Source organism: Xiphophorus couchianus, chromosome 12, assembly GCF_001444195.1.
Source record: "Xiphophorus couchianus chromosome 12, X_couchianus-1.0, whole genome shotgun sequence".
NCBI classification, from domain to species: domain Eukaryota; kingdom Metazoa; phylum Chordata; class Actinopteri; order Cyprinodontiformes; family Poeciliidae; genus Xiphophorus; species Xiphophorus couchianus.
The window spans coordinates 9234467-9256952 of record NC_040239.1 but is presented as its reverse complement, the minus strand read 5'-3'; the positions used below and the strand labels follow the sequence as shown (position 1 = coordinate 9256952).

At 36.8% G+C, this 22486-nt stretch overlaps 3 protein-coding genes across 6 annotated transcripts; 2 read left to right on the top strand and 1 right to left on the bottom strand.

The window, feature by feature from the left end:
* The first annotated feature begins 997 nt into the window (after window positions 1–997).
* gck (glucokinase (hexokinase 4)) lies at window positions 998–5054 on the top strand. The gene is made up of 10 exons (XM_028032788.1): window positions 998–1190; window positions 1400–1562; window positions 1682–1836; window positions 1998–2117; window positions 2211–2306; window positions 2399–2498; window positions 2830–3013; window positions 3572–3727; window positions 4232–4465; window positions 4571–5054. The coding sequence occupies exons 1-10, from the start codon at window positions 1110–1112 to the stop codon at window positions 4707–4709; spliced, it is 1428 nt and encodes a 475-aa protein (XP_027888589.1). The 5' UTR covers window positions 998–1109; the 3' UTR covers window positions 4710–5054.
* A 778-nt stretch (window positions 5055–5832) lies between these two features.
* myl7 (myosin, light chain 7, regulatory) lies at window positions 5833–8426 on the top strand. The gene is made up of 7 exons (XM_028032930.1): window positions 5833–5926; window positions 6044–6145; window positions 7016–7091; window positions 7234–7338; window positions 7431–7509; window positions 7908–7956; window positions 8046–8426. Exons 1-7 carry the CDS (start codon window positions 5924–5926, stop codon window positions 8148–8150), a joined length of 519 nt encoding a protein of 172 aa, XP_027888731.1. The 5' UTR covers window positions 5833–5923; the 3' UTR covers window positions 8151–8426.
* A 4149-nt stretch (window positions 8427–12575) lies between these two features.
* On the bottom strand, window positions 12576–20545 carry agpat9l (1-acylglycerol-3-phosphate O-acyltransferase 9, like). Of its 4 annotated transcripts, none has more exons than XM_028033461.1 (14): window positions 20392–20545; window positions 19809–20008; window positions 19656–19722; window positions 18425–18573; window positions 18164–18309; window positions 15946–16020; window positions 15761–15850; window positions 15368–15461; window positions 15156–15271; window positions 14511–14566; window positions 14203–14288; window positions 13583–13711; window positions 13404–13483; window positions 12576–13227 (listed from the first exon to the last, which is right to left on the bottom strand). In XM_028033461.1, exons 2-14 carry the CDS (start codon window positions 19950–19952, stop codon window positions 13119–13121), a joined length of 1341 nt encoding a protein of 446 aa, XP_027889262.1. In that variant the 5' UTR covers window positions 19953–20008; window positions 20392–20545; the 3' UTR covers window positions 12576–13118. The 4 variants fall into 4 exon arrangements, with proteins under 4 accessions (XP_027889262.1, XP_027889264.1, XP_027889263.1 ...); XM_028033463.1 differs by having other exon boundaries at window positions 20388–20418; XM_028033462.1 differs by lacking the exon at window positions 20392–20545 and adding an exon at window positions 20269–20387.
* Between the last annotated feature and the right edge of the window lie 1941 nt (window positions 20546–22486).

Sequence of the window (22486 nt, the reverse complement as noted above, 5' to 3'; positions counted from 1 at the left end):
CTGTTAAACTACCTGATTTGATAAGAGCAGGAGGCCTTCACTATTATCGCGCTACTGTTAGTTTTAGAGGTCACTCACTCCTCTCTGGGTCTAATTATAGGTCTTTTTCTAATTTTAAAAATGCTGATGTGGAACTCTGTGACCCATTGAGCAACCCTGTAGCTATCTGGGTAAAAAAAAGAAGGATTTTATAACATAGCCTCTGTTTGGATTTATTTAATTTGCGTTGTAAAATAGATTGCAGCTAAATCCCACAAAAGCAAAAGGGAAAGTGGTAACATAACTTAACTTTCTTATTTTGCCCAGGACACAAAATATGGTGCTCAATCAAATAAATCAAATGCATACATTATTGCATAATCTTTTTAAAAAAAGAAATCTACATTGCCCAGAAAAGACTCTGCAAGAATATGACTTGCAACAGTTATTATAATTTACATGGATAGTATCAGACTTCTAAATCAGCTTTTCATGTTTTCCTCATACTTAGTCAAACTTTCTAAGATGAAAAATAAAAACAAAAATTCAAAATTAGAATCTACAGTTTCTAAAATATGGTTATTATAACAGGTAAATAATAATAAAATGAGGTTACTATATAAATTAATAATGTTTCTGGACTTCGTGTATATCATGACACAACTTAAATAATTATGCAAGTTTAATATTAATAAAGCTTTTTGGGGTAACTCATATTTTATTACTATTTGTTACTATTAGCTATGTAAATAATAATATCCATTTATTGCAAAACTGCAATTACATTGTTACAATATTCGGTGAAGTTCAAATTAGCTTCTGTGCACAGACCTTGGACCCAATATTTGAAATCAGGTCATATGGAGGATTTAGGGTCTTTTTTACATATCAGTCTTATCTCTGAACCACTGTGGGTGTGTGTGTATGTGTAAACTTTCATCAGCAGATGGGATGGGGCTGAGGAAAGGGGAGGGCAGTTCAGCACATCCTGCCCACTTCACCTGGGCATAAAAACGGCCAAAAGTGACACTCACACTTCACCGCTCTCTGGATCCAACCACACACACTGGACACACACTCTCTATTCTCAGAAAATACATCCAGGCTCATTTTTAACCAAACTTTCCAAGATGCCGTGCATCAGCAGCCAACTCGACCAGATGATGAAGCTCTCCGGTAGCTACAGTGATGTGGTTGAAAAAATCTGCATGGTAAGATGTGCTTTCTATCTGAAGCGTGATTTTTTTTTTTTTTTAAGTTTAGGACTGCCTAAACATTGTGAAGGAAAATTAAAAAAAATGTTGTACTCCTCAATTTGCCCAGGACCTGGGCTTTACCTTGTCCAACACAGAAGCTTGAGAGTTGGGAAAAATGTCTTTTTGTGCTATTTCTTATCGGCTCTGTTCTTCTTCGACTGCAGGTGGAGCAGATCCTGTCTGAGTTTAGACTGAACAAAGAGGAACTGGAAGAAGTCACAAAGAGGATGCAGCATGAAATGAACAGAGGACTGCGTTTAGAGACCCACGAAGAGGCCAGCGTCAAAATGCTTCCGACCTACGTCTGCTCCACCCCCGAGGGATCAGGTAGGAATTCACTTTGTATAAAATGAAGGAAATAATCCTTTAAAACTTTAAAATTGAAGTGAACAATTGTCTATGAAGTTCAAATGAAAAAAATTAAAACATGTTCTTTGGTTTGACAGAAGTGGGAGATTTCTTGGCTCTGGACCTCGGAGGGACAAATTTCCGTGTGATGCTTGTGAAAGTGGGTGAAGACGAAGAGGGAAGTTTCAAGGTGGAGACGAAGAACCAAATGTATTCCATTCCTGAAGATGCCATGACAGGGACTGCTGAAATGGTCAGTGAAAACCGCTATTTATCTTGTTTTTACGCCACCATTCGTTTGCTTTTTTCTACTTACAGATACTCAAAACACTTCAGCTCAGCTTGGAATCTGTGGATATTCAACTAGCTTAAATGGCTGTAGCCTAATATCTTTTATTTCTCTGATTCTTTTAGCTGTTTGACTACATAGCAGAATGCATGTCTGACTTTTTGGACAAACACCACATCAAGCACAAGAAGCTTCCTCTGGGTTTCACCTTCTCCTTCCCTGTACGACATGAAGACCTTGATAAGGTACAAATATAGTTTTTCCTGTTAGTAAACAAAATTATCCTTCATTTTGTAAAGTTCATCTAACTAAGGGTACTCATTTTTTTAATCAAACAGGGAATTTTGCTTAACTGGACCAAAGGTTTCAAGGCCTCTGGGGCTGAAGGGAACAATGTTGTTGGTTTGCTCAGAGATGCAATCAAAAGACGAGGGGTGAGTACATTTATACATTTTTCTCTATGTAAACAATATTATTGTCTGCATACATGGAAAACATTCTAATATGTTTCAATCTAATCATACAGGACTTTGAGATGGATGTGGTTGCCATGGTGAATGACACAGTAGCAACCATGGTCTCCTGCTACTATGAGGACAGAAGCTGTGAAGTCGGGATGATTGTCGGTAAGAAGCCATAAACACATGCAAATGTGCATGCTCACCAGGGCTGCCAACCTTTGGAAAGAGCTTGAAGTGAGATGAGGGGAAGTATTGAGTACTAAAAAAAAGATTTATTTATTCATTAAAAAAGATAGAAAACAAGTTTTGGGGACTAATAATTGGTCATAAAAAGGCAGGCTACAATGCTTTGTTTGTTTGCTCTCCAACATAACTGTAAATGTTTTTTAAAATTAGATTTATTTGGAAAGAAGAGTGAGAGTTGGCAACACTGAGATGACACAAACTCATAAAATGACAGAAGCTAATGTTTTTTTTGTGTGTGTTAATCTTCAAGGTACTGGCTGTAATGCCTGTTATATGGAGGAGATGAGGACTGTGGAGCTGGTGGAGGGGGAGGAGGGCCGGATGTGTGTGAACACTGAGTGGGGAGCATTTGGAGACATGGGCGAGCTGGAGGACTTCAGGCTGGAGTACGACAGAGTGGTGGACGAGACCTCAATCAACCCTGGACACCAGCTGTGAGTAAAAAAAGATGCATTAAAATTAAACATTCAACACTTTCACACAGGCACACATGTTTGTATTAGGCCCTGCAACCTTCTCAAATTAGTTAGAGTATTTAATCAGAACAAGGGTCAAGACACGTGCCATCCACTCTGACCCCACCCTCCGTTCTCCAGCTCGTGGTGTTTTTATGAATTAAGCATCCATCTATGGCAGAAATCACCTGACCCTAAACTGTAGTCTCTGTAAAGTTGCCGAGCTACCAGCTGTTTTCCTCAGGATGTAGGCAAATGGACAGAGCTTTCGTACGTCAGTGGTCGGTCAGTCGGCAGGTGGAGATATCAGATTAATGACCCCTTTTGGCTGCTCGCCGTATCGCCTCCAAGCTTAATGGCTCTGTTTACCTTTTATGCTGGCTGCTGAGTCCAGCCTAAACCTTGATGTCTCCTTCCTTATCCGGTCATCCTCTCTCTCCCAACCTTCATACTGAAACATACATCTATTATCATGACACATTTCTTGTTCTTCACCACCTTTGACATGCCTCCCTCTGCCTTTTCTTGTTAATGCAGGTATGAGAAGATCATCAGTGGAAAGTACATGGGGGAGCTGGCGAGACTCGTCATGATGAAACTGGTGAATGAGAACCTGCTGTTTAATGGCGAAGCCTCAGAGCAACTCAAAACACGAGGCAGCTTCGAGACGCGCTTTGTCTCCCAGGTTGAAAGGTAAGCATCAGCAGCGAGTGATGGAAAAACGTTTTACTGATATTGCCCATAAAATGCATGCAAGCAGAGAAATAGGAAATGGCAGCTAGGCTACAGATGCTTTAAAAAAATAAACTTTAGTGCTGAGAACATTAGACTGGAAAAAAATGTTGATATGAAAAGTCAATGGTCTATGTTTTACTACAGTTGTTATGTATTGCTAAATTGAACAGAGCTTAAATGGGACATGTATGTAACAGGCCCAATTAAAAGCTGTATGCGGCCCTAAACAGAATTTGATTCAAACTTCCAAACAGAAAAAAAAACTATCATAAAGCAGAAAATATGAAAAATCTCAAGTCTCTCTTTGGGACCCCTGTTGATTTGGGGGTGCATAGGAAGCTGACTTGCAAGCATTTTACAGTCTAAATAAGATTCTAAAAAACAATACAACAAAAACAAAATAACAGGAAAATGTATTTTTGAGAACTGCTTTCTAAAACGTGACCTTCTATTATTTTTTAGTGACTCTGGGGACAGAAAGCAGATCTACAACATCCTTTCCTCTCTGGGTGTCCTTCCCTCTGAGCTGGACTGCGACATTGTGCGTCTGGTCTGTGAGAGCGTCTCCACTCGCTCTGCTCATATGTGTGGTGCAGGCCTCGCTGGGGTCATTAACCAGATGCAAGAGCGACGCGGCCAAGATACCTTGAAGATCACAGTTGGGGTTGATGGATCCGTCTACAAGCTGCACCCTTAGTAAGTGTTTAGCTGTCTCAATAGGTACAAACATGAGTCCAAGAAGCATTAGTTCATCACAGATGTAGACTGCCTAATGCTAACAGTTGTGCCTCTGTTTTACAGTTTCCGTGACCGGTTCCACCAGGTCGTCAGGGAACTCACCCCTCATTCTGAGATAACCTTCCTGCAATCAGAGGAGGGCAGCGGGCGTGGAGCTGCTCTGATCTCAGCAGTGGCTTGTAAGATGGCCTCATGGATCTGAAGAGAGGGATGCACTGAAGAACAGCAGAGAAAGCTCAGAATTAGGATGTTTGCGAAATCCTCTCCAAAGGTCTGCTGCAGAGAGTAGTGGAATAGAGCACTTGCTACTCACAGATTTAAGGACAAAGAGGCCTTTAAATATCTTGTGAATACAGCTTGTCTATAGTGTCATACCATCCTGTAGCGGTTGTATTGTTTCTGACCTTAAACAACTTGTTTACTGTTGCATTTGAAACTTTAAGCGCCACCAAAGCTAATGTAAAATACATGCACTGGTCATTTGGACCGATTTTAATGTGTATTTTAAAATGTAGCAAACTAGTTCATGTACAGCGCAAATATTTTGTAAAAGCTGTTGTCGATCAGCACTAACTAAAATTCATTGCTTTCTTGTCTAATTTTGTTTGTAAGCATTGAAATATATGTTATTGTTTATTTAAAATGTTATGTGTACATCCTATTTACTTTGTCAGCATGTACTGTGTACTTTTTTCTGATGTGTAAGATGAACTATACTTATACTTAAATGTAAATAAAACATCATAATTAAATATTAAGTTTTGTGTTTGACTGACTTATTTGTGAGATATTTTGTAATAATTAATCAGATCTCAAAACAATGATCAAACCACAACAAATGGAAAAATTGTGTCTTGATGTAGGTAGTGGTTGAACATAGTTGGAGGTGAGCAATAGTTGAAGAGAACTTTAATAATAATGAAAATAATTCAGCAGGAAAACATAAGGAGCCAGGGCACAAGAACAGCAGGAACAAACAGGGACAAAAAACCATGAAGTTAATGGAAGAAACCAGGAAGGAGTGAGTGAAAAAGAGGGCATTATACAAAATGAATTAAACCAAATGTGACATTTTAGTGTCTTTATGATTATTGACAAAATAATCTAAATCATTATTAATATCCTGGGGTCAGTTTGACATTAGTAATGTTTGTTTGATTGCCTGTCAAAGATCCGAGGTCCCTTTCTTCTGTCTGTCCACAGCTCTATATCTGTCTTCCCAAGCCCAGAGGAATCCAGCATACTTCACCTCTTATCAAGCAACCTCAGTGACACACAGAGAGCCCAGATGGCCATGTAAGGGGCTCCACGGCCCACTGCAAGCTATGATAGGAGGGTGTCTGATAAGATGGGCTGAACATAAAAACCTCTGCAGCATCACAAATTGGCAGAGAGTCTACATGCATTCATTCAGACATGGTGAGTCAATCAAGGTTTTGCATTATTTCAAATAATTTCAGCCACTAATTATTAACTAAGTTTTTGTTCTTCTGTCATAAAAGCATATGATCTGAATGTTTCTGTTTATCTTCTTAGGCAAGTAAAAAGGCCTCCAATAAAAGGCAGAGGGGGAATCAGAAGTCCTGCTCCAATGTATTTTCAATGTTCGAGCAGTCGCAGATACAAGAGTTCAAAGAGGTAAGGCAATGCTTACAGTTCCCTAAAAATATTAGTTTTTGCTTGTTTTTGTTTTTATTTAAGTACGCCAGCCATACTTTTGTGTAAAATCAGCTGAACCCACTATATGTTAAAACGTTTGAGCTGTAAGTGCCTGGATTTCTGGAAAATTGGGTAATGGACATGGACATTCAATTTAAGAGTATTACAATATTTACTGAAGTGACAAGTAGTTAATGCACACAGAAACTAATCAGAAGAAAAAAATCTTTAAAAAAAATCTGATAATTGATCCATTGGTTTCCATTTGCTTCACCTTCAATATGATTTTGGAGGCCATCTGAGTCAAACTCAAACATATAAAGTTAAATTCTTTACAAGCTAAAGCTAATTTAAATGTTTGCAACATTTACAAAAAAAAAAACAGTTTGATATAAAATTACCCAAATAAAATACAGATCAAGCAGAATTAGTAGTTGAGGATTTGAAATAGTAGAAAAGAAAAATATGTTCTTCCAAGTTTTCTGAAGCATTTAAAAAATAGATCTAAACATATCAGAAAATTTGACATATTAGACCTTTTTATTTTTAACTTGAAAGTCTGGTATTACAAAAAGAAGAAATATTTTAATATAATATTTATGAATAGAAAATTTCACAATTAATTAAGACTCATGAATTCACCCTATAGTTTGTTTTATTTTTTATGTAGCCTACAGCAGAGCTCCAAATGCAGCTAAAAATGCATTTATTCAGAAGGGGTTAAAGAAAAGAACATTTGTGTAGTTTTAATCATCTCTGCTGTAATTTGAATGAAATAGTTATTTCCTTCTAGACCTAATTGTTAGTTGAAATCATCGTTTTTTTCACATCTTAATATTTTCTCTGCAGGCTTTTGGCTGCATTGACCAGGACAGGGACGGGGTAATCAAGAAGCAGGACCTGAAGGAGACCTACGCTCAACTCGGTGTCTAATTTAATTTGTTTACCTAGGGCATGTTAGTAGATGTATGAATATTGAAGAAATAATCATGTGTAATCTCCACTAAGTTACCTGCTGTACATGCTGAGCTTATTTTCATTATACTTACTTAATGTGTGTTCACCAGGGAAACTTAACATTAAGGATGAGGAGCTGGAAGAGATGCTGAATGAAGGGAAGGGTCCTATCAACTTTACTGTGTTTCTGACCCTTTTTGGGGAGAAACTCAACGGTAAGGGACTTTTATAGTAGTGAATATAACATTTGGAATTTCCTTGAGGAACTCTCAAATGATACATGTAGATTTTCTTTGTCATCTTTCAGGGACCGATCCTGAAGACACCATACTTGCTGCTTTCAAACCTTTTGACCCCAATGGGACAGGTTTTGTTAATAAGGATGAGTAAGATTAATTTTACTGTTTGGTTCTAACATTGCTCATATTAGATTTTGAATTTATTGTTTGTCACTGTACATACGTATTATGAAATTAAAGTCAAATCCAAAACCAGTGCAAATAATGTAAGACTATATATATATATAGTCTTATATATATATTTATATATATATATATATATATATATATATATATATATATATATATATATGTATATATATATATATATATATATATATATACATATATATATTTATATATATATATATATATATGGACACACATATAACCACTATACAATTAGGGCTGTGAGAGTTCTATTTATTTCTTTATTTTTATTTGACATAATGTTTCTGACAGTCTTTATGTTTTTTCTTTTTCTTTTTATTTATTTTTTTATTTAGATTTAAACGATTACTGATGAATCAGGCTGATAAGTTCACGGCAGAAGAGGTCAGTTATTTTTTTATGGATTTTAACTTACAAAGTTATAAAATTTTGTTAACACTAAGCATAAAAGTGATCTTGTCATCGACATATAGGTGGAACAGGCATTCACTTTGGCACCAATTGACCCAATCGGAAACATCGACTACAAGCAACTCTGCTACATTATCACACATGGAGATGAAAAGGAAGAATCGTAACAGGCCATGTGTGTAGTAAAGTAACATGGCTACTGCTGAGAAATAATTGACACTGGCAATTATTGGAGATAAAGTGGATTTTTAAAAGATATTTAAAGTGGTATATCATGTCAACTGCCCTTCTGTTCTTTTGAAGAAATGCTGTACTGAAAGACACTAAAAAGAAAGACTCCCTCCACAAATTAGATAAATAAACAATTAGAAAAAGTATTATTTGGCTTGGAAATGATGTGACGATTTGATTTGCAAATAAAATTTCTCAGCGGCTGGAGGATACATTTGATAGGATCTGACATGTCTCAAAAATGCTCTTTAACTTCTTAAAGTTTGAAGCGACCTGAAAGTATAAGATAGTTTTAGAAAATCTTTAGAAAAGCAACATACAAAAAAGTCTCTTTCAAATCTTACTTAAAGTGTTCAATGCTAGCTGATAAAAAAATATTAAAAAAAAACTTCTAAAATATTTTATTGATTCCAAAGGGAAATTAAATGTTGATGTAACTCATATTAATTCCAGTTCATTTAAAGAGTTATTGTAGATAATGATGGATAGATCTCCTGTAGAAGTCTGTATTACAGCAAACAAGCAGAACCAGAAGCAAGTTATTATATGTCTTTATTGTCATCTCTTTAGGACTGAAATTATTAAAAGTGCACAATGCATTTGTTTTTTTTTCTTTTAAAAAAAAACAAATGCATTGTTTAAGTTTTACTCTCTTCTCATCCTTCATTGTATATATCAGTGGTTCCCAAAGATTTTCTGTGACCCCCTCTGGATAACAATAAATTCCCCCCAAAAAATGTTCATGTTCAACCAGACATAAACCTTCACACATATTTTGTTTTCAAACCACTGACGTTTATTTCACACTTCAAGGTTGCAACAAAACTCACTACAAACCATCTTTACAGTGAAACATTTTAGTGTATCTGTTTTGTTTTTTATTCATTCATCCATAAAGCTTCCCGCGCCGCCGCTAAGGGGAGCGCCCCACACTTTGAGAACCACTGGTCTAGATGATATGATACTGACACATGTCACAATCAAATACATTAATTTCCAGGATTCCAAGTTATTCTTGCCATCTTCCATTTTAAGTGTCAGTGGCTTTGAATTTCCCTAAGAACTGAAATAATGAGAAACCTTCCTCCTCCACGCAGATCATAAAACCCAACATTTGTCTTCTTTTTTCTTCCGTTACCAACATAGCACATAATAACAGAGGATTAAAAAATCATGAATAAACTTAGATTACATACTAATAAGTATGTAGTCTATTTTATTTTATTTTATTATTACTTTGCTGTTCCAAAAATGAATGTTTCCAGAACAGAAGCACAACGAAAAAGATAAAATGATGCAACAAAAAGCTATAAGAAGCGTTCGCTCCTTCAGGTAAAACGTTGATTGTACTGATTGACATACAAATAACTTTAGAATTTCAGTAAAGCAATACTGAAATTCTACTAATTGAAGGTCCTTCGTTAGAATTTTCTTTTTGTTTGTTTTGTTTTGTTTTGTTTTGTGGCTCTGTTACCATGGATTCAAAAACAAACAGCTCCATGAACTCCTTAGTCAAAATTTCCAACTCATAAATTAAAGCCCAACTGCCTAGGTTGGGAATATTTGCGATTTCTTCTTTTCACAACATCACCACTACAAAGAAGAAGGTATGCTTCTTTTATTGTCATCTCCTTTCCCCCCTCCATTTTGTTTCTAACCTCTGTGGTTCTGCTGGCAGAAATGCCTCTTGTGCAGACAGAAAAAACCAACCTAGATGTAAAATCGAATCCAAACAATAATAGGGACCCAGATTCACTGAAGTTTCGAAAACTAAAGCATCAGGATGAGACATGTATGATAAGGTGAGAATCAATTAACTTGCTGAAGCAGTTCATGTTTATAAATAAGAAAAAGGGCCAGATGTTTTGCATTTTCAGTGCTTTGTTTATTGCAAATCTGCAGTTCCATGCTTATTTATTTTAACTATTTATGTTCATTGCTGTTGTTTTTTTTATTATTATTTTGCTGAAATCAGTACCATTACAAGTAGTTGGCATACCCTTCAAGCTTTGTATTTTTTTTCTCTGTGGATTAAAGGAGCTAGTTTTAATCATTTAGGCATCAAACATTTATAAACATTTATTCTGGCAGCAGCTGCTCGACCACTGACATAAAACTCACACCAGATGTCGGGAAGAACCCAAATAAGGAAATAATTTAAAGCACATTAGTCTACAAAAAAAGGATTGGTTAAAAATTATAAATGACACAGTGAATAAATACTATAGATGCCTTTCTTTGTAATGATAACTTGAAGATATCTTTGGTAAAGAAATGACTAACCACCTTGCTAATATGGGATTTTGACATATTCTACCACAAAAGCCGTCTTCAAATCTTAAAAGTTCTAGGAATCATTTATTTCCACTGATTTTTAACTGGATATAAGTGAGGTGATTGACTGGGCCATTCAGGCAGTTCTAATTTTTCTTTTAAGACCAATTCTGTGCTGCTAGGAATCCTGCCAGTACCACATGCTGTACCACATGATGTCTGCAGCTGCAGTCTTTCCCTTTAGGATGATGTTTTTGAGGTGATTCATAGATGTGTTCTCCCTCCAAACATGACGTGTTCAATTACATCAAAATATTTCTGCTTTGACTTTATCTGACAATATTCTTTCAGTACTTTACTGGTTTTTCTGCAGCAAATTTTAGGCAAGTTTCAAGCTTCTTCTTCTACAGTTTTGCACAGCAAACTTGTGGATGGCACTTTTAATTATTCTTTTGTTTAATTTACTTTTGGGATTAATAAGGTGTTTTTGAGCTGAATTGACTTCTACGTCATGTGATGTGGGACACATGATTGTGTCAGGTCTGTGGTGAAATTATGTTTCCACTTGTGGATTAAGGCTCCAAAGACACTAATGGGAATACTAACAACAGTAAGAAGTAAGAAATGGTGTGAATTTATGTAAATGGCCCTATTAGAAATTATTGACATGTCCAGTGTTTATTTTACCACCTGTGTGTGTGTGTGTGTGTGTGTGTGTAATCTGATTTAAACAGGTTTGAGGAGCTTAAAGTTTGCTTAGATGTACCACCGAAGACCCGCTGTCCCGTACAGGTAGGTGATGTCATGATTTAGAGGCTTTCATATTACTCCTATAGATGTAGACATAAACAAGATCTGTACATTTGATCTTTTTAAATCTAGCAGTGCACAATTCCAGCTGACCTCGGGATTCAAGGTGAGAAAACTTTCGGCTTCACACATAAAGTATCAACTTCAATTTTCCATCAATGCGATATGGAGGTTTTAACGATTTATTAATTTATCACATTAGTAATGTCCTCCAGCAGCTCCACTGGCTAATGGAGCTCCACTGGGTACTGGGAACCAGTGGAGCTTATATTCAATTGGAAATCCTTTTATCAATATTTAAGGCCATTCATAAACTTGCTCCTCCATATCCGTCTGACCTTCTTCATGTTCACATGAAGAACACGAAGAAGTAAGATTTTTTTTGTGAATGGAGGTGGATCTTCTTCCTACATCCACCAGTCTGTCCCCTCTGCCCGTCTCACTACTATGGGTCATAGAGCATTCAGCTGCACTGACCCTCATCTCTGGGCTAAAACGGCTTTTTCTATCTGATACCTTCTCCTCTTGCTATTCAATTATTTTTATTTTGCTTTTATTTGAATTCAAGGAGTTTTTATAGTGTCCTTGAGTGTCAAGAAAGATGCCTATAAAATGTATTATCATTGAAGCCGCTCAGTCAGCCCTTCACCCTCTCCCCAATGTTTGTTGATTTTTTAATCCACTAACGAGCTGCACGAATATTTCTAAAGCACAATTCTTGGAAATATTGGTAGAGTGAATTTAAATTGGTTGGTTTCCTGGAACAGACTCAGCTCAGCCATTTTTAACAAGATTGAGTTCAATCAGATAGACAAAATTCCAACAAGATGTACCAAAATATTGTTTATGACTGATAACAACTTTGGGGATTGTGGTTGAGGGTTCATGCAGAACTTTCATAGTTCCTTTAAGCATTAATCAACCTTTATGACCTTATGCAAACGTCCAGTTAGAAAAAACAGTGGCCGTAACATCAGTTTTTCTTAAATTTGCTTTCAGTTCCTAGAGAGAAAATGGCTCAGACAAGCCCCTGCCAAAGGTGTGAGGAGGACGCCTCAACAAGAGTCACAGTAGCACAAAACACTGATCCAGCAAGTCTGCTGTGTGTTATACTGTGAAACCAACATTTTACCCTGATGTTCAGTCGACTGGACTGATATGCATGGTATCGATCACTCAGGATAAAACCTTCTCATCTGTTTTTGTCTGTGATTTGTTTTTACTCTTAAGAGTCGGGAGGAACCTTTTCCATATTAGGTAAGAAATACTCAGCAAGGTTTCAGTGTTTCTTTGGCACTTTACTGTAAATCATAACAGATTCCTGTTAATTATCAGTGTTATTTTGGCAGTTAAACTGCATAATAAATATGCAAAGGTAATTCTATTTTTTAAATCACACGATTAGTTTTTTTCCCTCCTGATTAATTATGTGAACTAATAAACAGAACTTATTTAGTCCTTTGCATAATCACACAGATAACATGCAATCTGTAAACTAAAATTCTTAAAGTAAGAAAAGAACCATTTCAAGAGTCAGTTTTCTTCAAACTCATTTCAGTCCAAAAACTGAAGTTTTTCAGCAATAACATTCAATTGCAATAACAGACAAGCAGCAAGGCAGTTCATTTTTTCTGCTTTAGCAGCTTCAATATTGCACATAATGTCACTGGCTTAGTTTCCACTTAGCTGCTCCTTATTAAGTCCATTCGGGCATTCACTGTGTCCAGATAATGTGAAAACCAAGGAGTAAATTTGTCTATTTCCATCATGTGCCTGTCAAAACAAGATGGAGATCTTGTCCCTTGTGCTGAAAGTTGATCTCAGTCACTGTTGCTGCTGCTGTCATCTCCCACTACCATACTGCTGTACTTTTTCTGCTGCTGCTCCTTAAACGTGTCCTTCACCTTCGCCCTCTTCAGACCTCCATCCCTGCAGAGCCACAGATCAATTCAACATTTTAAACCTACTGTAACTCTCACCATCTGAGATGTAAAGGTGTCAACTGTTTTACTAGACAGTTTTTAAGTCTGAGTTTTACTTGTAAGTTTAGGAATAAAGCTTCAACGTTTTGAGATAATTCACAAAGAAAAGAGGTCAACGCTTACCACTGAAGGTCTACCAGTCCTCCTTGGTGAGCTATGACAGATTTCACTCTGTTGGCAAAGTGGACAGCATCCTCTCCCTCCTAACATTCAACAATAAAGACAAACAAAGGATATTTTTCTGAGTAAAAGCTGACCCACTTTGTGGAGGTAGTGAGTTCTTCCAAGCCTGTGAAACCAACCTCTTGGTGCATGGCTGGAAGGTACCAGACGTTACAGACTAGAGCCCAGCTCGTCATCATCCGCAGCAGGTAGCTCACCATGCTGTACTTGGAACTGTTCCAGAAAGCATCTCCGAACTTTGGGTCATACTAACAATGGACAGACAAGCAGGTACAGCCAATAAAATAGATCCAAACACTCATCATAGATATGAATGTCATAACTTTGGGACTTTTGGGTAGGTTTGATAATACAAACTTTAATATTTGTTACAAGCAAGCCTTCTATATTCAAGTTCAAACTGATGTGGATTTTCTCTAACGGACACAGGATCAAAGGTATAGATACAGGTTCAACATCAACAAATTAAGCCACTGATATTTGGTTAAGTGTATCCCAGAAAGTTTCAGAGAAGCTACTCATTTTTCTGTCATTATGGTGGGACATTAAACCACTATTGGTAGAATTTATAAAGATCACAGCTTCCCAGAGCCTTAACATTGGCATGCTTTATAGATTTCTAAACCAGTTTAGATATGTTTAGGATAACAGCTCAAACAAGTCATTAGAAGGCCAAAACTGAGGTATGACTGTATGTACATTATTCACATTAAAATGAAAATATATACCAGAAAAGTACCTTGATGGCTACAGGATATATCGTTGAGCCAATTTCAAAGCTTCCCTTTTTAAACATCATGACAGACGTGTTGTTAATACAGGTACCTGCAGAGAAAAGACATACAGGAGATGAAAAAGAATATGTTTTGTGAGTTGTTTTTTTTCTCCGAATAAACATACAATATATGTTCATATTCAACAACTCAACAGTTAGCTTTGAAACTTTAACTAAAATAACAGCCCTCCATGAGTTATTTCTATGAACGTATAAACATCATACATGGAACTGGGTAACATTGTAACATCCAGAGGGCAAGTCAAACTTACCCTCTGGAAATATTAATATGGGAAGCTTTGTCTTGTCATTCACGTGGTCTGTTAACCTGGAAACAAAACAAAAGGTGAAGGAAAACCTCCCAGACCAAAATAAATGTACACACTAAGGCAGTGGTTCCCAAAGATTTTCTGGGCTTCCCTATGGATTACAATAAAGTCCACCCCAAAAAAGAAAAAGGAAAATCAACTGGGTACTCACATCGTTCAACCAGACATAACCTATACACATATTTTGTTTTCAAACTCCACTGAAGTTTATTTCACACTTCAGGTTGCAACAAAACACACTACAAACCATCTTTACAGTAAAACACTTTTGTGTACGTGTTATTATTATTATTTTTATTCTTCCATACCGCTTCCCGCTCCCCCCCCCGCAATGGCACTGCGCGCCACCTTAGGGGGCGCCCCACACTTTGGAAACCACTGCACTAAGGCATCTGAAACATGGTCCTGGGCTCTAATCTGGATGAGTCACTTTTCAAAATTAAGCTATGTGGTCGTGTCTGGAAGGTACAACACACAAAATCTTCCGACATGCTTACTGCCAGAAATACAGCAACTAGGACAACTGCATAAAGACAAGCAAGCAAAAGGTCCAATGAGAAATATTCCATGAAGTAAGTGAAAGCTTACCTTTTGGTCACTAGATGGCGGTCTTTCATCTCAGACCTCTCAAACCAGACATGAGGGCAAGACCTCACCATGGCTCTCTGAACAATCCCCATTAGACCTCCATGGACCTGCCCCACCTGAAAGCCACAAGCTCCACTGTCAAAATTCACACTTCAAAAATTACAGAAGATTGCCTGTAATAAATGTGGAGATATGTTAGATTTATCACACACCATAGCATAGCAGCCGTCATTGCAAAGTATGACGATGTCAATAGGACTGGTGTGATTGGCCACACAGATTCCTCCTTTTTTGGGTCTATTCTCTCTGCATTTAAAAAAATAAAGTCAATGTCAAATTTAAAATAAAAGGGAATTTTATTCATGAAGATACAAGCAGAGCAGCTCCAGTTCCCAAGAGGTGCTATCCTGCAACTTTTAGATAAATCACTCTTTCAACACATTTGAATCAAATGAACGGCAGGTTACCAGGTCTCTGCAGAGATCACTGACATGATTATGAGGGCATTCAAACATTTTATTCAGCTGTGTTGGAGAGGGGATGCATCTAAAGGCTGTAGGATAGTAGCTCTGGAGGATGCAATAGAGTGTTTAATGAGAAAATACTTGTTGTGGTAGCGGATAGTAGCAGAAAGACCTCGAGCACAGATCCTGTAGCACATGACATGGACCCACTCACTGAGCCAGAACTTTACCCTAGAAATTAACAGTCAGGTCAAAGTACAAAATTTATGAGCAAGAAATTTCTTTTGAGTGGAACAATTTTTAAACTTGAAAGATTTTCTGAACACCTGCAATTTGGAAGAAATCCAACTGCAGACGTTCCAATCACCAACCAGGTCAGGCCGATGCAGACCAGTGTGATCCTGAACACAGATAAGAACACTAAATGTCAGAATGAATGAGATGTGAAAGGCAAAAAGCCACAAAGGTCCAGCTTGAAGATATTTTTTTCGTACCAGAAGATTATAAACACGATCTAGTCCTTTCATATTTGACGTGGAGTCCTGATAAGAAATTAGCAAAGACTCATAGTTGATTATAATTTAATATTTATTTAGGGCTTTTACTGATTTATTTCAACCTCATTTCCAACCTGATAATTATGATACAAAATAAATCTTCATTAAAGTCTGAAAATAAAAACTGTTCTTCCATGAAAAGAATGAAATTAACATGCCACTCAAAAACTAAAAAGTACAGTACTTTTTAGTGAAAAGGTGCACACATTTTGATTTAGTTATTTGGGAAACCTACTAACGCAAGAGTTTGTTAATATAATCCAGCTTGTGTGTGATCTTTTCAATCACATCACTGCTGAAGACTTATAACTGCTTGCTTTAATTGAAAAAAATAAAATAAAATTCTGTAGAGCCGTCAGGACAGAGTGTCAGTCAGGTCCAGGTCTGGACTTTCAACCTTTGCGTTCTTTTATAGATTTGTTGTTGCTCTTAAGATAACGGTCATGGTGAATGTGGGTCAGGCGATTTAATTTTCATGATGGAGAGGAACGGTTTCATCTCTAAGATCATTACTGTTTGCTGTCCAACTTGGAATTGTGTGTTTTGGCCACCGTAGGGAAACTGCTGGTCAGCTTTTATAAAATTAATCATACCCACTAATGTTAAAAACAGAAGGCTGCCTGTTCTGCTCACAATTATTTTTCCATTTCTCAATACAGAATTTAGATTTTCATTTGTCTGTTTATAATCTTCATCTGAGGTTGTCGATTTTATGACATGAAGAGTGTTCAGACATTACATGAAAAGTGCACCTAATTGCAATATTAACAAAAATTATCTTAATCTCAGAAACGCAGTTGCCCTGTGTTTTAGCCCCGTCAGTTGGCATAATTAGAATAATACTATCATTTGGGGAAAGCAATAAGGAAAGAGCAGCTCATATCAGATATCAGTCATTTATATTGAATCAAAAAAGTGGAGTGGGTGTTATAAAAGGGAGTGGTGCCTGAAATAAATCATTCTCCTTTTGTTAATACTGTATGTAAGGAAACATGTTGGTGGCATTCCTTAGCATCAGAGGGCCTTCACAGGCAGGTATACTGCTGCTAATAAGATCACAACGAACAATTATTAAGAGCTTCAAACAGAGAAGTTCGATGACTATGATGAAAGTTTCAGGGGCTCAAGATAGTCAAGCAGGTGCAGATTTATCTTCTAAAGAGGATTTAGCCAAGAGATATGATTGGCAAAAACACAGAACCTGCTCAGGTACTGTATGGTGACAGACAGGTGTAATACTTTAGGATGCTGGTCTGATGTCAAGAAAGGCAAAAAGCATTAAGGACAGATTGACATTCTGCAGGAAGCACCAGAACTGGAGTGCAGAGGATTGGGGTAAAGTTGTTCTCTCTATGCCCGCTTCAGACTGTGTGGGGGAATCTGGAAAAAAAGTTATCCAGAGAAGCTAAGGTGAAATGCTACATTGAGCTTTGTGTTGTGCTGAGAGTAAAAGATACAGGGCCAATCATGAACGGAGTTGCCTTTCATTGAAGAAAGTGGGGTTGCTCACATTTTGTCAACAATATTGCTATGATTAAAGAACGGTATGAAAACATCTTCCAAGGTTACTTTGCACAATGCAATGTTTTTTGAGCATGATGAACCACTAAATTACTATTGATCATTTCTCAGAAATCAAAGCATTGGAATTTTGGAGCAAAGGCCAAGAAACCTTAAACCATTGAGAATGTAGTTTGAATAAACTTGATATATTTCTCAGCAAAAGCCCTTGAGACTAATGAAATGTTTGTTTTTGACTTTATATACCACTGAAACAATTCAAGTAGAAATGTTTGTAAAAGTTTCTGTTGGTCTTAACATGTCTCTCCAACATCACGTTCTCATTAAAACAAAGACTGCCAGACATTCACAATTTAGGTTTAACAGTCTCCTTAACAATCTTTAACTGTATTATTTCCTTTCTTTTCTAACAACAGACTAAAAATTTGATTTTGCTGTCAGCAGGTCATGCAAAGTAATTGTTTACCTAAGAGGGGCGAGGATGCAGTATCTTACAAAGATACCAAAGCCATAAACCAGTGTCAGCTTCAGACTGATGTACTGGAAGTCATTGTGGGTGCGAGTCAGTAGATTCCAGGACATCAGCTCCTCAGAAGTGAACCGCTGGGTTACCTTTATTGTAAACCAGAGAATATTTTTTAAAAATCAAACCAAGATCTGTATGAGTTGAAAAAAAGAGACAAATATACTTTTGGCTTAAAATCTAGTAAGCAAAAACCAAAGGCACCTCATCATCTACAATGCTCTCAATCCCTCTTCGACTGAAATAGAAACAGTCGCTAAGTGTGAAATCGCCTCCTACTGGCGGTTTGGGTCTACTGCGTCGGAGTTCCCCCAACTCTTTCTCCATAGAGCCATGTTCCCTTTGGATGAGTCCTGATGAAGAAACAGTTGATTAAAGAGTAATATTTATTCAAAATGGACAAACCAGATGTATCTGAAAGAGCAACCAAATTTTCTTCAGTTATAGTTTTTCACTTGTGTTTTTTTTCTATTTGTTTTCTATGTTGTTCAGATGCCTCTTATACATTAATTAAGGCAACCAAGTTCACTTTACTATATCTTTTTTTATTTTTTTATTTTTGCCTCATCTCATTTGCATGTTTTTATTTAATTTTACTGATCAAGGTGTTTAGCAGCATTTTGCACCAGTGCAGCAGAGCATTTGAGTCTTTGTTCATTTGAGGAAAATTCAGATCAATTCTTGCACCTTTTATGTAACGCTAATAATACTTTCTGCTGGAAAATACCTTACATTAGAATTTTCTCTTAGAGGCTTTACCCGTTATCAAATAAACTGCATCATGCAATAAGTTCTTCTTTCAATGTCTGAAGCTCACTCTAAGGCAGTAAAAATTATCTATCTTTTTCCCTGAACGATCTCGGTACAGTTAGCTTGACAGCACAGCTTCAAAGTCCAAAACCTGATCTACTAAAGTCTGTGTTGGATACTTCAAATCTTTTTAACATTTATTTTTGAAGCATTATTAATTGAACAGTTCTTATCCACAGTGAATGGTGTGCCAGAGATACATTTGGCCTCTACAGAGACCTAAAAAGCAGTTTTTGCTGACAGCTGTTTTGTATTTATATGCTGCTGCAGGAATCATAACCCATGCAGCATGAGATTCGATAAGGAGTTGAGTAATTGTGTCTTTTGAGATACTCTAGGCAGGGTTGCTAGACCAGTTTCACCTTGCTGCATAAATGTTTCTGTTCATGAGTCATTGTCTCTGTATCGCTAAAACCATAACATTTTAACTTGACAAAGTAAAGATATTATTAAACTGTAGTAGGATGCAAAAAAATAGTGCTAGCTTTTGCTAGGGAGCAAACCGCCATGTCATTGCAACATGCCTGTCCAGACTTGCAAAACAGAAATCCAGTATTGCAGCAAAGACAATTGGGTCCCTAAATCTGTATTCATGTTTTACAGTCAAGAACACAGACAGTCTCACCATTAGATGCAGAAGCTTTAGAACTTTCTTCTTCTGCATGTGCTTTCTGTATGTTCAGAGTGGCCCACTGTGGAAGAGGTCACACAAAAGACAAGTCAATTGTGTATTAGATTACCTGGATGATTTTAAGCATGCGGTTTCATGTAGCCATACCTCTAAAGTCTTCACCAGGATGTTCATGTAGGTCTCAGAGATGCCCAAAGAAAATCCAAACATGGCTGGGATCATAATGAGGCAGACAATGAGGTAGAGCCAGATCTCTGTGGCCCAAAGGACCCCTGCCCAGAAGTTCTCCATCCTTCACGTTATTCCCTAAGGTTTACCAGCCCTGTGGCTCAGACACAGTGGGTTTACTACAGGAGACAAAGAAAGAAACAACTCTTAATGTGTAGTTTAGGTTTACCCCATGTAAAAAAAAAAATAAAAATAGTACTCAACATGTATCTATTTAGTGAAATTCAAAGGCAATATAAACAGGAAATAAGCATAAAATCCACAAACTAACACAGGTGATTCAACTAAGTTCAAAGTATCAAAAGGTCATTTTACAATCACTGACACAGACCCAATCAAACCACCACAGATAAATATTACATTTAATCTTCGTGCTTACAGAAATAAATGGAGAAACCAGATATAAAGCGATATCAAAGACTAAAGCTTTCCGTCACTGCGTTAGTTTTCTGAAATCACCAGCGGCAGAAATTCTCAGATTACAACAGCTCAACTTACGCACCAAGCTTCACTCCATGTTCTGGCTGTCTGAGGACTGAACAGGACACAGAACAAAAACACGCCCATTTACTACTGGAAGAAAGTTCACGGATTCCGGGTCAAACAGCGCACTCATGTGTTCAGCTAGGAAAGCGCAGACACGTGGACCAGGACCAAAAAAATAATTTTTCATCGACCATAAATGTTCCTGCTATGAAGCTTGCAGTAAGCAGGGAACTAGAATATCCAAGTGTTTCTCAGCAAATTAGAATATCATCAAAAAGTATTTTTACGTGTATTTCAATTTATTTACACCATTATGTGAACTTAGAAACACTATTCTCACATCAGCAAACAACACTTTTTGCTTCCAGATTAGCTGATTACTTTGTAGACAATCAAAGACACGAACGTCACTTCTAGAGAATGATTCAGAAAATGAATGATTTCAGCAGCAATATTCTTGCCTGTACAGCATATTTTATGTAAAGTGATGAGACAACATTTGTTTCCTTGGAAGCAACCAAGTTGGCAAAACCACCACTTCCCATTAAATTATTTGATTATGCCTTTGATGATTAACACAGAGAAAATAGTACAATCAATCAAAAATACAGTGCTAATGTAGTTTTCATAATTAGGTTATATTTCATTATCCTGTCATGCAATCAGTTGTCTGACATCTGATCACTCAATAAACCCAAGTACAGACTCAGTCAACTACTGTAAATAATAAAAAAAATATTATCTTTGCATTAAGCCACAAGTTTAATTAATATAAATGTATCTACTTACAATAATAAAAAAAATTCTAAACTTAATCTATTTAACTTGAAATTGGTAAAAGAAAAAGCTTACTTATGCTGAAATATTTTCACATCAAAAATATGTTGAGGTCAAACATCTCCTTTCCTGTTTAAAATAAATACTTATTAAATCTTCCCATGTTAGCATACCATGCAACCACTTATTTATCTTTAAAACAAATAAGTGCTTTTCATTTATTTTATCATAGGAATGGCACTTTAATCTTGACCTGAAACTACCAGAAGGCCTTCAGGGAGCCAGACAAAAATAAAGGGGCTCAGACAGATTACTCACCACAACACTTGGGGAAGCCTTAATGAGGAATGTGTGCAACAGTCTCCCTGTGTCAATGCCTCTCTCTCCCACCTAAAACTAACAAAAGGTCTTGATAATTTTCCAGGTTCTAAGATTTCACAGTCTGATTAACATTAATGTAACTGGGGGACGTAAAGAGGTCAGTTTAGGTTGGATTTGGTCTCTGTGAGCAATAGGACGGTAATTCATACTGGGATTATTGTACATCCAGAGAACAATCTGGATATATTTGTAGAAATGTGACGTGAAAAAGCACATATTATTTAAGAATTAAAAACTTCTTTGTCTAAACATTTGAAATCTCTTCAACCAATAAAACATTTAGAACAAAACTTCAATATGGCTTTCTCAGTCAAAGTTTGCCCTTTCCTAAAATAATAAGGCATCCAGGCCTGTAATATATCACCAGACAACAACATGCTATTTGTTTTATAATGTTGTGGGTGTGTAAGCTCCAGTGAAGGAAATTGCCTGTTAGTTTAAATATAGCTGCTTTTATCCCAAGTTTCCATGCAAAGAAATCTTTACTTCTGCTACATATTGGCTGCACTGGTTCCTGTTAGAGGAACTCCCATGTATGGCCCGTTGGCATTGATATTATTGTTTTTAACAAGCAGGCTAAAGTTTATCACTCTAGAGATAAAGTCTGGTTGTGACTTTGTGTGCTTTAGGGTCAGGATGTGAGGTATTGTTCATACAGAAAAGTTACTTTCTTTCTAGTCTATGAAGCAATTTTGTAAGAAAGCATTTTCACATCTTTTTCTTCAAAATACCAGTCCAAAATGTGTTCAGATCCTTCTTTACTCACAATTGAGCCACAGCCAAATTGCAACAACGTTGAGATAAGTCTGTGGTAGGTCCATAACCACAAACTCATAAGCAAACTTCTTTTGTACTTTGGAAGAATAAATAAACAGACAGAGAGTGCTGCCTCAGGTTGCAGATTTATGAGCTGACTGTATTGTCTGCCTTTGTGTTTGTCATAGAGTGAGACC